This window comes from Musa acuminata, chromosome BXJ2-6 (assembly GCF_036884655.1).
Source record: "Musa acuminata AAA Group cultivar baxijiao chromosome BXJ2-6, Cavendish_Baxijiao_AAA, whole genome shotgun sequence".
NCBI classification, from domain to species: Eukaryota; Viridiplantae; Streptophyta; class Magnoliopsida; order Zingiberales; family Musaceae; genus Musa; species Musa acuminata.
The window spans coordinates 39,935,187-39,949,682 of record NC_088343.1 but is presented as its reverse complement, the minus strand read 5'-3'; the positions used below and the strand labels follow the sequence as shown (position 1 = coordinate 39,949,682).

The 14,496-nt window shown below is 41.3% G+C and overlaps 3 protein-coding genes across 3 annotated transcripts; all 3 read right to left on the bottom strand.

Annotated features, from left to right (window-relative positions):
• Positions 1-326: 326 nt before the first annotated feature.
• Positions 327-5,392, bottom strand: LOC135581150 (protein BEARSKIN1-like). The gene is made up of 6 exons (XM_065114261.1): positions 4,406-5,392; positions 2,089-4,321; positions 1,851-1,997; positions 1,427-1,734; positions 1,023-1,309; positions 327-950 (listed from the first exon to the last, which is right to left on the bottom strand). Exons 4-6 carry the CDS (start codon positions 1,602-1,604, stop codon positions 456-458), a joined length of 960 nt encoding a protein of 319 aa, XP_064970333.1. The 5' UTR covers positions 1,605-1,734; positions 1,851-1,997; positions 2,089-4,321; positions 4,406-5,392; the 3' UTR covers positions 327-455.
• Positions 5,393-5,544: 152 nt separating this feature from the next.
• On the bottom strand, positions 5,545-8,619 carry LOC135615575 (glycine-rich protein 5-like). Its single transcript, XM_065114262.1, has 3 exons — positions 8,355-8,619; positions 6,756-6,924; positions 5,545-5,960 (listed from the first exon to the last, which is right to left on the bottom strand). Exons 1-3 carry the CDS (start codon positions 8,506-8,508, stop codon positions 5,870-5,872), a joined length of 414 nt encoding a protein of 137 aa, XP_064970334.1. The 5' UTR covers positions 8,509-8,619; the 3' UTR covers positions 5,545-5,869.
• Positions 8,620-11,001: 2,382 nt separating this feature from the next.
• Positions 11,002-13,037, bottom strand: LOC135615573 (zinc-finger homeodomain protein 4-like). The gene has a single exon (XM_065114258.1). The coding sequence runs from the start codon at positions 11,963-11,965 to the stop codon at positions 11,150-11,152; it is 816 nt and encodes a 271-aa protein (XP_064970330.1). The 5' UTR covers positions 11,966-13,037; the 3' UTR covers positions 11,002-11,149.
• Between the last annotated feature and the right edge of the window lie 1,459 nt (positions 13,038-14,496).

Below are 14,496 nucleotides of genomic sequence, written 5' to 3'. Positions count from 1 at the left end.
TTAGGTGCTATGTGCTTCAAGTGAGTGAGATGGTGTCGAGGCATGTATTTGTCACGACCTACCTACATGCTGCTGTGCCTGTCTTCTTCTTCTTCATGTTGGCTGCAGATGGTGGGCATCTTAAGCTTAATGTTTCTGCTCCATGCACGCGTACATTGACAGCATAACATGTTGGATGCCAAATGTTCTAAATGGCATTCAGCATATTCATTATGATATATTATTAGAACATTGTCTACTCTATACATGTGTACATTGACAGGATGTAGAGATCGACCCTTACACAATTAAAACATGTAAACACTCAAAGGAACAGACACAATCGATTCTGTGGGCAGATGAGCTGAGACTCTTCTGAGTTCGCTCATGCATACCACCAATTTGGTCCTTATTGCAATGAACGATGGAGTTTGAGCCACAACAATTCCATGCACATGGCCAGCCCAATGTGACCTTTACTTCCCATATCCCCACAAATCCATCTCTCCCCCGCGTTGGCTCGCCATCTGATTCATCTGCTGCTGCTGCGCCGTTATGCCGTCAAGCACCGCCCACTCGTTCGGGCCCGGATCCCTCTCGCTTTGCATCCCTACGCAGGCGGCTGCAGCTGCTAATGCTCCGTCGTAGGGCTTGACGACGGGGGCCGAGTCTCCGGGGAGCACCCCGAAGTCGTATCCCGACGGCCTGTGGTTGGTCATCAGGTCCTGCACTTGGCCATGGGAGTAGGGGCCGGTGGGCATCTGGGAGTAGTACAGGCCGTTGTGGTGGTGGAGGTGGCGGTGGTGGTGGCCGAGATTTGGGTGGATGTAGTTAGAGCTCAGCGACGGGGACTGGTCGTGGCTGGCGGCGACGCTCATGTGGTTCTCCATGGCTTGGCTCGTGCTCCCTTCGCCGCTGCCCTTGAAGAAGCACTTCTTCTTGAAGACCCTGCACACCACCCATCCATCATCCTGCAACACAAGAAGAGGGAGATCAGAGCGAGAAGAGCAGGCAAGCATGAACCGCAGAGATGGAAAGCCTACACTGCCACCGCCGGCTTCGCCCCGGGCGTCGTCGGAGTCGTCGAGCCGGTACTCGTGCATGATCCAGTCGGTCTTCTGGCCGTGGGGCGCGCGGCCGCGGTAGAACACCAGCGTCTTCCTCATGCCGATCCTCTCGTAGCTGTTCCGGATGCACTTGTCGCGCCCGGTAGCCTTCCAGAATCCGGCGCCGGTGGCGCGGTTGGTCCGCGACCCGGTGGGGTACTTGCGATCCTTGTGGCTGAAGAAGTACCACTCATCTTGAGGCGCAGACCCGATCCTGCAGCGCTCTGCATCAAGGAAAGCTGAGAGCTTTAGCTCCACATGCATGATAGATACTGTTCGAGCAAGCGCACAAATGCTGAGAGGACAATAGCAAAGCACAACACAGACTTAAGACACTTCACCTTGCAAGTCCCATGGCTCAACGTTGTTCAAGTCAACCTCTCTGATCACCTCCAGCTCAAACTTCTCGAAGGAGACTTTCTTCTTCAGGTAGTAGAGCAGGAGCTCCTCGTCCGTGGGGTGGAACCGGAACCCCGGCGGGACTCCGGTGCTGGACGACGACGACGCAGCCGATGCCATCACCTTGGCTTAGGAAGAAGCACTTGGACAAAGGTTTCGACGTAGGGGGGGTGCAGGTGGGCTTAAATACCTCGTGGCTGCCAAAAGAAAAGGTTGACGCCGGCAGCTACGCCGGTGGACTTGGATAAAGCTGATACCGTAGCAAACAAGTCAAGGGCATGAGGCTTTGATGCAACAAATGTTTCTTTACTGGCTGCTGCTGCATATTCTAAATGGGTTAACGATCCCGAGGAGAAGAATAAAAACCTAGTTTTGAGCTCTCTTCATTGATCCCGAAGCAAGGTTGATTAAGAGGTGCCATCTTCCTCATCAGATCCCACTGGAAGAGCTTTAGCTGCGTACGTGCATGTGATTGGCTTGGGAGTCGAACAAGGCATTTACTCTTCCTCCCACCTACATGCACAAGAAAACATCTCATGGTCAATGAACACATCCCATACAATTAGCACCGGATGATCACAGTATATGTTCTGCTTATTCCAACCTTAGGAACTCAAGTGGCAAGTGGAGTGATCAAATCAAGATGGTGTATTTATTAGGGTTTGCTGCTCGACGGTGGTGCTCAAGGATGATGGATGGTTCGAGGAGCTGGGTTATTAGTTTCTGAAGTCGTGGTGACCACAGAATTGTGCCTCTGCATCATAGAATTATGAGGAAATAAACTAGACTTGTGATTGCATGGTTTGAGAAGGAACCTCCATGGATTAGGGCAGAGCATGTGAGATAGACTTCCTGGAAATTGATGGTGCACAGCATGTTTGATTGAGCTGCACTCTTCCAACGTTTCTGTGACGTCCAAGCTTGGATATGCTGCAGCTGCTGATCCCTGCATATCTCATCACAAGATGTTTAGTGTCTTGAGTAAATCTGCACTAGGAGATTTAGGTTTACAGCAAACATGTCAGTTGTTCTAGCACTCGCTTCTTCTAGTCTGGTGATCCTAAGACCAAGTAGACCTCCAGGGATGAATCTGAGATCAAATAGAGCACTAGAAACTTACCTGCCAAGCAATTTAATTGAGTTCCTCAGCAGTTCAGTAAGCTTGTTTGGGCCAATAGATTTGTGCATAATGTTATACTAAACAGCAGGAACTTCTCATGCATCTTTCACACCACTGTTTTAAGCCATACCAGAGTCCGGTCTCTCTCATTTCCCACTTGGCAAGTCATTCCATGTAGCTAAACATGACAATTCACTAGATTTTGATCTACAAATCTGCAGCTTCACATAAAGAAATGAAATGTTGTTACAGGAGAAGCTGCTTAAAAATTAGAGCAAGATAATAAAAGAACTTTTTTTTGGGGGGGGGGAGGGGGGTCAAAAACCAAACAGCTCTGTCCTTGATCATGATACTACTTACTGGTGTTATAAAAGAGCACAAGCCTCAACTATGTGAAACAAGGTGTCAATCAGTGGTGAGCTCTGCAAGTGTTTTGGTGCAATATGGCTATCACCCAATCACATAAAGAATAACATGAACTAGCATTAGAAATGGGCAGGAAGTCATGATGCATTGCCATCACTTGCTCTGCAAGTCTCCTAGTAATTTGCCTTTCGTTTGAAGTGAAAGAATTATATAGTTTGGGAAAGTCAAGCATTCCATGGTCAACAGAGAAGAATAGCTAGGTTTTCTTCATTACTTGACATGCAATTCTCATGCACGCATGCATGACGATCTATCTTCCTAGGTCTTCAGGTGAACAAAAATGCCTGCCGTCGGGATTACACATAAGAGTAACTTAGTTGAACACATGCAAAAATTTAGGAGTCCAAAAATACACAAATGTTTTGCATGAATCAGCAGCAAAGAAAAAGTTGAAAGTAAAGTATAATCAAGGAAGATTCTAAAATTATTCAAAACAATTATTATTATTATTATTATTTGTGGGATGAAATTGAATGATCAATCAGTAATTAAAAAAAACTATTAATCAGATCTGAACAGACTCAAATGCAGTAGAAAGCGCAAGCACAAATGTTAGCATATGTTCACCATTTGTGAAGGAATGTGTAGATTTGCCATATGAGATTAAAGAAAGCAGTGAAAATACCCTTTCAAACAATTTCCAGTGAGCAGAGTTTAATTAATATCTGCATCAAACAACTTCTGCAAGCAAGAAAAGAAATTAATGGAGAAGGCATATAAAATACAAAAGCTGATTAAAGATACTAAAAAAATAATCTCTAGAAATTGTAGTGATAGCAATATTATTTAAAGCACAAAGCTTGGGTTCTTCAACAGATAATTTTAATTTTGATAAAGAACCAAGAAGAGTACTTAATTCTTTATACTCTTTACAATCACCAAGACATTTTTAAGCTGTTAATGATGAAATGACAATAGACTTATTTAGCCATGTAAAGCATGTGATGTTCATGAACTCACTGTGAAAAGACAACAATAAGTTATATAGTTTCTTTTGGGGATTTTTATGTTTATATTTGCACACTATTTATCTTCTCAAGTGTGACTAATTATCTGTTTGCACAGGATTGAACTTTTGCTGTGTCTAATTACACATCCAAAATAGAAGCAGAATGAGAGCTTATTTCATTCACATTCTTTTCAAATGATGATACAGATGACAATAATAACTTCTAATGATTTTGATGATGGTTTTCATTTTTTTTCAAAGAATGAATGCTAATTTCATGATTCAAACACTTGTCCTGAGTGTTGTATGTGCTGGTCCAGACCAGTTGCCTTGAAGACCCACCTGCCAATTTTTTATCAAACCAAGTCATGCTTTGCATTGGTGCAAGGAAAAAATGAGAAATAATTAAGAGAAAAAATTAGTCACCTATTTGATAAATGCAATTTTAAGAGTCACTAAATAAAGTGGATTTGGTCCCTGTGAGACAGGAAGGCAATATTGCTAGTTGTCAGATCTTTAGCATGTATAATAAATACTCTGGCAGAAGCATTAGAGACAGTCAACTCATCAGCAAAACCAGTAAAAATGGTACCAATGCTGAATTCAACACAAAGCTTAGGACTACACTACAACCTTGTGGATCCATATGTTATGGAATGACTGTAAAAGAGCACAACCTCATGCACCAGAGGAAAAGAAATTGCCAATTCTCCCTTGTTTTGTAGGACTAACATGAGTACCATGCACACTACAACTTCCAAATGGTTGCACAAAGTTGGCTGGAAAATAATAATGCAATAAAGGAGACTATAGCAGCACCAAGAAAAATAAAGAAAGCATCATTAGATTGAAGACAATAGCTGAGCTGATGTCCAACAAATGTTCTTGAAACCAACATTATAAACTTGAAATGTGGAAGAGCCTCTGAATAAACCTTTCATCTAAATAGGATTTAAGAATTACCCCGCCCCATCATTTAATCTTCTAGCAATCCTCTGTTCAGTAATTTGTCATTTACTAAGCACTTGTCACCAGTTTTTGAGATATGATATTGCAGGATTGGCTTGACATAGGAGCCTTCTAGGCTTTCTTTGGTTTTCTAACTTCAGGATAACATAAAGAGCCATCCCCCTCTTAGAGAATAACATTTGGTAAAAGACTTGGCACCACCAACACAAGGATTCAAACCAGAGACCTCTTCAAAATGAAAAAGGAATTAACCAGTTGATGAATGTCGGGCTGGTTGCAAGATTTGAATTCTGCTCTATAACTAATCTATGTCAGTAAAAAAATGTTTGAATCACAGATGAGGATGATGAAATCTTGGTAGAACTGTTGGTCAGCATGTCCCAATTCTTCGCCTATATGCTAGAAAGAAGCTAACCACATCAGATAAAAGAAACTGAAAGGTCTTTCATAATGACTGCCCGCAAGATAGTAAAAATGCATACCAACTACTAATGAATTGAAGAAATGAGAAATATCAGCCCGACAACCTGCAATTTGGTTGACATCGGTAATGGATGAGATTCGAGTCAATTGACACAATACAAAATGGCACCAGCTGAAAGTAAGAACCAAATCAACAAAGAAAATGATTATCAACCACACTATCTGATATGCCTTTGTAGACTATCACTAGATAAAAAAGTGAGTAAATACTTGTAACAATCTAAAATACTGACCCTTCACCAAAAGAATATCATCTGCAAGCCTGAAGTTGTACAGGGTACATTCTAACCAACAGAAATATGAAGTTTAAAAGCTATAACTGAAACACACCAACAACCCGAAAAAAAAGAAACAGCTAGAGTCATGCATGGATAAGTCTACGCCCCAGCAAGCAAATGATCTTCCGAAATAGCAGTAGCAGGTTTCTTTAGATTCTCTTCACCTCCATTTTTCAATCTCCCGCGAGGTAGCCTTAACTAGATTTTTGGCAGTCACTACAGCCTCATCAATCAAACCACCAATTTGACCACTGAAAACCAAAGGAACAAGGGCAAAAGTATATATTACAACAGTTTGATGGTGATGATCAAAAGCATATGTCATACTATTGATGACTATATATAGCAATGCCATGCAGCTAAAAAATCAGATTGAAAATTATGAAGAAGGCTCATAAAATTAAATAAAACTAAACAACACAAATGCTGACTAAATGCAAGTAGAACTAGATATTTTAGATGTCATCCTATTGAAAAAAAATGATGAATAATAAAAAATTCTCAATTTACTGTGGATAAAGCTAAAATTGATCCTTCCCACATTTTGCATTGGCAGGAACCCCATGCATAAGGCTGCCTTTAGTTTAGATTACATGCTTAGTGAAACTAGCCAACATCTAGACCCTTTGATATTTAAACTTGAGATGTCTTCATGCCCTCTGATGTGGTTTCCTTAAGATCAGATTCAAGAAGATTTTTTGACCCAAATCACCAAGAAAAATAAAGAAAAGCAAAATCAAAGATTAACAAGGAGAATAGGTGACTGTTAATTGCATCAGGGAGCAACATCATCCTTAAGATTGTTACTGCTAGCAGTAGAAACTTTTTATGTATGATACTTCAGTTGAATAAAATGCAATATCTTCATTCTATATTAAGCTTTCTGGTAATGATTATAAACTGTCAGGAAAATCTTAGAAGCAAATCGGAATAGACCATTATGCTTGAACAACAATATTACATAAAGGAGAGAAATATGCCCTAATCAACGGCCAACAAACAACCCTACATGGAAAGAACATATTTCATGTAAGAGTAGGCCTTACCGAGACGGGGGATTTCCTTGGAATAGCTTGCCCACATTTGTGTGTTTTCCATTCTCATCAAATGAAACTCCTTTTCCCATGCCATAACCTAAACCTAAACCTATTCCACACCCGGCACCAGCTCCAATGCCAAACTGTAAGCCAGGAAACCCGGCCCCTAGGCCTACACCTGTGTCAAATAATTCGAGAAGACAATATTAGTCATCAGTTACCTCAACCAATGAATGAATGTAGCGAGAAGCATCAACCTATGCATTTCAAAGTTCAACTTTGTAACAATGAAAAACCTTCAACTTTTGTTGTAGAAGATATACATGAATCAGCTATACATCTAAGAACATTATGATAATCGGAATATATCCTTGTTACTCTTTGCTTTCTTCAGTTAATAAACAATCTGCCTCTTAAATGTACTCATGGCAGCTAAAGGAGCAAGTTCGAACATGCTTGTTTAATCTAAAAATCACATAATTTATAACAAAGTTAGCATTGCTAGAGAACACTGCTCCTTATCCCATGTGAAAAACAAACACTATTTTGTTTTTGTTTCGCCATGAATAGCAGCTCAAGACAGTAAATACAACTGGGACAACCACCTTTTCGGCATCTAGTTTTAACAATGAAACCTTACATTCTTATATATAGAACTAGTTCCTCCCCTTTTGGCTGCAGGGGTGTATGGGCTCCAACAGAAAGTTGTGCCCATCTTCCTAAATTAAATGCAACCAACAATATGCAAACTCCAACTTTTAGAAGCATGTTCTGACACAGCAAGAAATACCTAAAATAAGGCTAGGTCAATTCAATTTCAAACAACAAATACCTACAATTCAGAGCTTAATCCAACAATTTTAACTCAAAGACCTTTTTTGTTATAAACCAAATTGAACGTATTAAATAATTGATGAAGCTCTAACCGCAATTGATCGTGGCCATTAGGCCATAACACATTTGACCGTAGAATGTTAGCAGCTATGTGGGCACCCCATAGCTGCCACAAAAATATCAAACAAGCATAAAACCCTATGTTCTGATCTTTTAACAAAAAAGACTCAAATTCAAAGTATCATACTAATACATGATCTCATCATGCTTCGCATAATCGATGTAGAGAAGAGGAAAGGTAAAATCCAAATAATTTCCTCTCCATTTCTTAAACAAACACATGCATTGATCTTTTATATACTCAAGACTAGAGTAATTTTCAAACTCATATCAAAGACTTTCCCTAAAAATTCGATCCACATACTTTCGGTTCTCATCTAGCTAATGTATTTCGAATCAGTTCCTCAGAACCGATTCTCATTTTTTTGAAGGAAAAAGACAAATCCCCACATTTTCCCTTCCTAAGTCACAACACTAACACCACACCTCGATGCTTAACTCAGTTAGAAACAAGCAGCCGTAGAAGAACCAAGAAAAAAAATGGATCCACATACCAGTATAAATCTCCAAAACCCATGAAGAAAACACAATAAGGAGAGAAAAGGTACCAAGTTTACGGCCCAATCAACGGAGTTCCTAATCATCAAAACAAAGAAGGTGTGTGTGTGTGTGTGTGTGAGAGAGAGAGAGAGAGAGAGAGAGAGGAGAAGGAACCTCCAAAGAGGCCGATACCGACGCCCACACCGCAGCCGGCGCCGAAGCTGAGACCAGGGCCGAGCTTGCCGAGGTCCTCGGTTTTGACGACCGGAAGCTTCCACGCGAAGCCCTTCTCCTTTCCCTTCGCCGGCTTCGATCTCTTCCCCACCATCTCTATCCCTTCCCCAGCTCCGTCTCCCTCGTCGCCTTTGCCTACTCTTCAGTCGGTGAAGTCTGCGAGGAGGACAGAGCTATCGGAACTTTTTTGAGTCTCGAAGAAGAAGAGGCAGATGCGTTTTAGTAGCTGAATATATAATATATTAATACTTTATTTCATACAAAATAGGATGATTTCCCCCTTTCTGTATAAAATTACCAAAGAGTCCTCCTGTACGAAAGAATTGTTGACTTCCCGTGAACACAGAACGGGTTCATCGAGCAGCCCAACCACGGTTCGACTCTACCCAAACTCGAACCGGAGCTCAATCGAGTCTAGCGGTTCAGTGGTTTCGAACTGAACCAAAATCGAGTTCGGACCATTCGATTTTAGTTCTTAGGATTTCAAATCACTATCAAAATCGACGATTCTGATTCGATTTCGAACCTATTAGAAAAATAAAATAACTTAAACGATCAAATATTTCAAATGACGTATCTGATCATTTCGACAGCTTAATAAATAACTAATTTAACAGATATTTTAAGAAAATTAAAATAATTTTTTTATATAACAAAATTAAATTTAGTTATATATATATAACACTAAAAAAAAAGAAAAATCACATTTCTGAATAATTAAGTGTAGTTTGATGGAGAATAAAATAAGGAATAATTATTTAACATGGTGCGGATACGAGGAGGCCTGTAGAATTTATATTTAAAGGTATTAAAATAATTAATATTAGTGGTACGAGAAGAAATAGAATATACCTAAAAATAGATTTTACGAAACCTCTAACTAAAATATTTAAATATTTTGAATTTAATTAAGGATACAATTTTTCATAGAGCTCGATAACAATATATCATCATCCCTATGGTCCACATATTTTTATTCAATCAATTTAGTCGATTGAGATTGAAGAATAAAACTTCATTGATGATTATTGATGACACTCCACAATAGTAATTTTGCAAGAAATCAACATAAATATTTTCTGCTATTTGATCCAATACCTTCTCATTGAGAAAAGAATAACAGTTGACCTCACAGGATGTGAAGAACAGGGGTTCAGCTAATCCATTGGGGTTCTCCAGGCTTGGGGAATTAGTCATACTTGACACCTAATATAGTGAGCTAAATTTAGATTGGATTCTTTCTTCATAACTTCAATTTCTGGAGCTACTGGTAGTTCAATCAAAGATATCAAAATAGGTCATGAGTTTGAATCCTACATTTGTGCCTCTCTATTTCACCTGGAGGGATGTTTAATTAAAAATATTTATATAAAACATAGTATTTGAATCCTGTTTTTCTACCTCCTTTAGGTTTCATCAAATATGTTTTGGGCCAATACTGCTACTGGACTTTGCAAACATGAACCCTGAATGGGAGGGACCTATGTTCTTATTCTTGCAGTGCAGAATGTTCAGGCCATGAGTTCCCCACCAGCCACAAGAGTGCAGAATGAGCACAGCTTCCATAAGACAAATCATACACTTTCTGCATGCTTGGTTGTTGAACTGATACAAGAACAGAGAGAGATATAGAGAGTTGCAAGACAAATCAAACATTTGAATCTGTTTCCTCTGGAGATGGAAGCCAGCAATGCTGCCATTTGCATGGCAACAAGATGAACCTGCCGAGATCAGAGACTCATTCCTGAGAAGGATGATGCTAAGAATAGTTAAGAGTTGAAGCACCTGAGAAGTGTCCTCCCTTCCTGTCATGTTAGGCATAATGACTTGTGATTTTACATGATTATTGGATGCTATGTGCTCTGTTGAGGATACTCGAGTGGATTTCTCAGCATAAATGGAGCTGAAGTCGGGGTCAAAGCTGTGATAGGTGACCGGGAAACACCGTCTCTCCGACGGAGCAGCTTCCATCAAAGCTTGCATAGACTCTGATATAAATGCCACTAAATGAGCCTGACCCTCCTATGTTGGGTCCTTCTGTAGTAGGCTTCCAGTGTACCCAGACAGAGCCTATGGTGGCAGTGAAACTTATGATCCAGACCTAACCTTTGCAGGCTACTCCTACAACATGGGAAGAGCATGATGGAGTCCACTAATCCTTCCCAGACTGTGACCTGCATCTAAAATACAGCAAAGCTTCAAGTTATTAAGCTCAAAGTTGACTGGCAGCAGCTTGCATTGACACAAAAGAAGTCTGCTTCACTGTATCACCTGCACTTTTTGCCTCATTGCAGTGCACGAACTTTGTCAATGAGCAAACTCACAAGGAAACCCAGGAAGCATTCATTTCAGGAGAGTGGTGCCAAAGCTAAAATCATGTGATTTAGTAAATGCTGTGACCTTGGTGAATCTTAACCACGACAGATGAGGGTGAAGATGGAGATGGTTTATGGTCATTAATGCTAATTAATTGCCACAAAACAAGTCACAGGAGAATGCATGCATGTTTAGCCTCACCAAGTGATGCATCCAAAACCCAGAAACCAGCTTCTGCTGCTGCTGCTGCTGCTGCGGTGCAACAAGGAAGGATAGCAACTTGAGGTCTGCTGCCTTCATGTAAACACAATGCATGGATAACACTGAAAGGATTGACATCTAAGCTTGATGAAGTCCGAGGAAGACAAAAGCTCATGAAATGACGAAGACAATCCATGGAAATGAGAGTGAGGTAATGGTCATTCAAGCTGGAGAGGGTTCTTCTTTGCCAAGTGGTGCTTGTTGTTGTGCATCCACACCTTGAGGACCCTCCTCTTCACCCCGATCTCCTGGCAGAACTGCTGCACCACACTCTCCTCCTGCTTCTGGAGCTTCCAGCCCACCTTCTCGGCAAAGCTCAGCATCTTCTCCTTCTGCTCAGGGGTGAACTTGGTCCGGAACCTCTTCTTCACCATGAGAGGCCTCGGCATCATTCCACCCACGCCTTCCATCTCGTCGGACTCGGAGGTCTGGATGGCACCCAGAGGCATGATCATGCTGTGTGGGGTTGCCCTTGGAATGAGGCCATTGCACGCAGGGCCGTAGCCGAATGCATCGGATCCCGAGAGGAGGAGGCCCTTCTGACCCATCACCTTCCTCCCCCTGAGGGGGTGGAAGCAGTCGCATGAGGACTCTCCTTCCGTCTCTTTCCTGTGGAAGTTCCGGTGGCAGCCGCAGGCAGAGCACTTCAAGGCCTCCAGACTTCCCTCCTCACCACTCGGCATGAACTCACCGCAGCCATCGGTGGCATTCCCACCAATGGAGGCTGCATGGTTCTTGAGGCACTCCCTGTACCTCACCGCCACCCCTTTCTTGGTGCTGTGGGAGTTGGTAGCGTGGTGGTGGCGCTGGTGGTCCTCTGTGGTGGCAATGGGTAGGGGAGGAGGCGGAGGAGGAGGGCCATTGGAGGGGTGGTGGATGGGGGGGGTGTCACGCATGTTGGTTTGGCCATGGCCACCAACGTATGCACTGGTTATTGGGATTGGGATCTCTCCTTCATGACCAGAAAGATCCATTCTCTCTCAATCTTTGTGCTCTTTCTTTCTTTTATGTGTTCTTTTTGACCTCAATCCCAGAAGGAAAAGTTCCAAGGACAAAAGAAACCAAATAAAAAATTAGTAGAGGAAGGAGAAGCAGAATTTGAGCTACCCAACCCCAAGGATCGAGATGTGAGCTGAGGCTTTGGGTTTGGAATCCTTGGGAGTCTAAATAGAAGCTTTGAGGTTCCAAAGAACCTTATCCGGGTTCTAAAAACACAGATTGGAGGAGACACAAAGAAGGAAAAAAAGGAAAATTAGAATAAAGTGAGATTAACAGTTTAATTTAGGCAAACATTGAAAATAGGACTCGACGATTTGTTCCAAATGACTAGTTTGAGATCTTCTCTTTTCTGTAAGAAGAAGAACAATAACAGGGAAGAGCTTCGGAACTGCAACAAGACCATGTAGTCATTGTAATCTTAAGACCAGTACTGACCTCTTTATCTAGGAAGGTAAAGCCCTGAGCCTTAAACAAAAGACACCTTAGGAATCTCTTGTTGCCTGGAGGAGATCACACTTCCTCCCTATGAGGAAAACAGCATTGCCTAGAGATTTCCTCCTAGCATTCAGGTCACCACCTCATTGTCTCGAAGTACAACTGATGAAAACAGTTAGACATACCCCCATGATTGTTGGAGTCATGCAGCAATGCAGATTGCTTGAGAAGTAGGACAGAACAAACCCACCTCTCTCTCTCTCTCTCTCTCTCTCTCTCTCTCTCTCTCTCTCTCTCTCTCTCTCTTCTCTCTATGAGCTGCAGGGTGCAGGCTGGTTGCAAGGCCAAAGCCAGAAGTAATATCCTCTTGTCAAGGCTCGGAGGTCAGGAGGAAAATTTGCATGGAGCTTATTCCATTACTCCATGGGAAGATTCAGTGTATCCTCCATTGTGCTTTCCATGGCAGGAAGAGGGCATTAGGAGGAGCTTAGATGGAAGAAGAGGAAGAGCAAGAAAAGCCAAAGGTGTGGAAGGAGTCAGAAGGGAAGGAAATGAAGTGTTTTTGGTTGCAGGGTTGGGTTGTGAGACAACTAAAATAAGGGGCTCACAGCAGTACTGAGAGAGCACAAATGTTGGAACAAGATAATGAAAAGCAGGTTTTTTTTTTTTTTACAGGGCGCAGGAAAAATGAGAAAGTTTTATGGGGTTGTGACCAAACAAAAATAAAGTGTGGGGTGTTTGCTTTGCTTGCACTATCAGGAATCAAGCTTATGGCATAGATGGAGACAGATGTGAGAGAGAGAGAGAGAGAGAGAGAGAGAGAGAGAGATGACTGTGCTGTCAGAGGAGGAGAGGCACACAGTGAGAGAGCCTGGAACATAACCTGTCCCCACATTATGAATTTGAAGAACATGAGGAAAGCTAAATTTGTAATAGGATTAAAAGGATGGATTAAGGCACCATTAGACATGGAGTTTAGGATGTGAGCTTCAAATATTTATTAAGAGGAGAACATGTATCATCTCACTAGCATAGTGGTCACATTATCTTATGATCAGCATGGAAATAATAAACCATTCATGAATGATGGGACTTGAGAGTCAATTCATCTCTTTGTTCAAGACATCTGATGATTAGCTGCACTATGTTGTTGGATTACTAGCAGCCATGTTGCTCCAATTTAGAATCTGTCTTTGACTTGGTTGCTGGGTCCTTCCTTGTAAGCATTCAAGTTTTCCAATAAAGACACTCCTAATATGAATCTCATGTTATTTTCTTTACCTGACCAGTTTTGCACTCACTGAACAAAAGGGCAAAACAGGAGGAGGTGCATAACATGGTCCCTATTGTTCATTATTCTTTAAGCTTTTCTATGTCCAGATGACTGCCAAATGTTGAGCAATATTCCTCATCAGAATTCACTTTTTTTTTTTTTTAAGAGATCAAGTCAGAAGAGGACATGAACACTTTCTAAGGTGGAATTTTACCACAACACACTGCTTGACTAATTTCCATTGACAATTTACACTTGGTATTTGTTTCATTCTTCACTGTCTCACTTTACTCAACTGCTTTATTCCAGATCCTTTTCTTGAATCTCTTTTGCCTGCCTTTAGTTTTGTTTTATTCCCTTTATTCCTGTAATTCCTTTTATCAGCATCTAAAACTTGCACTTTTGGAATCACTACAATTCAGTATATTTAGGGACTGATGAATGTGGTCATATGCTTTGGAATGGACAAACCATATTGAGTGCAGCCTATCATAATTCCTTTGAGGAGAGAACTGCTATTATTGCCTCTCTCAACTTATGCAGGAGTGTCCTTGGCATTTTGCCAGTTGCATAATTGTCATGAGTTGTAGAAAAAACTCTTAAATTCATTGACTTCATCCAAATAACCTACTTTTCATTGATCTTTTTTTCCTTTAATTGTGCATACACCCTAAACCTTGTGATTTTTTTTTTTGTTGGCAAAAAATAAAAATGAAGAAAGAGCTCATCCTGTCAGTACACCCTAGGATCAAGCAAAATGCCACTGTCCACTCAATAAATACAGGCTTCACTGGCTTT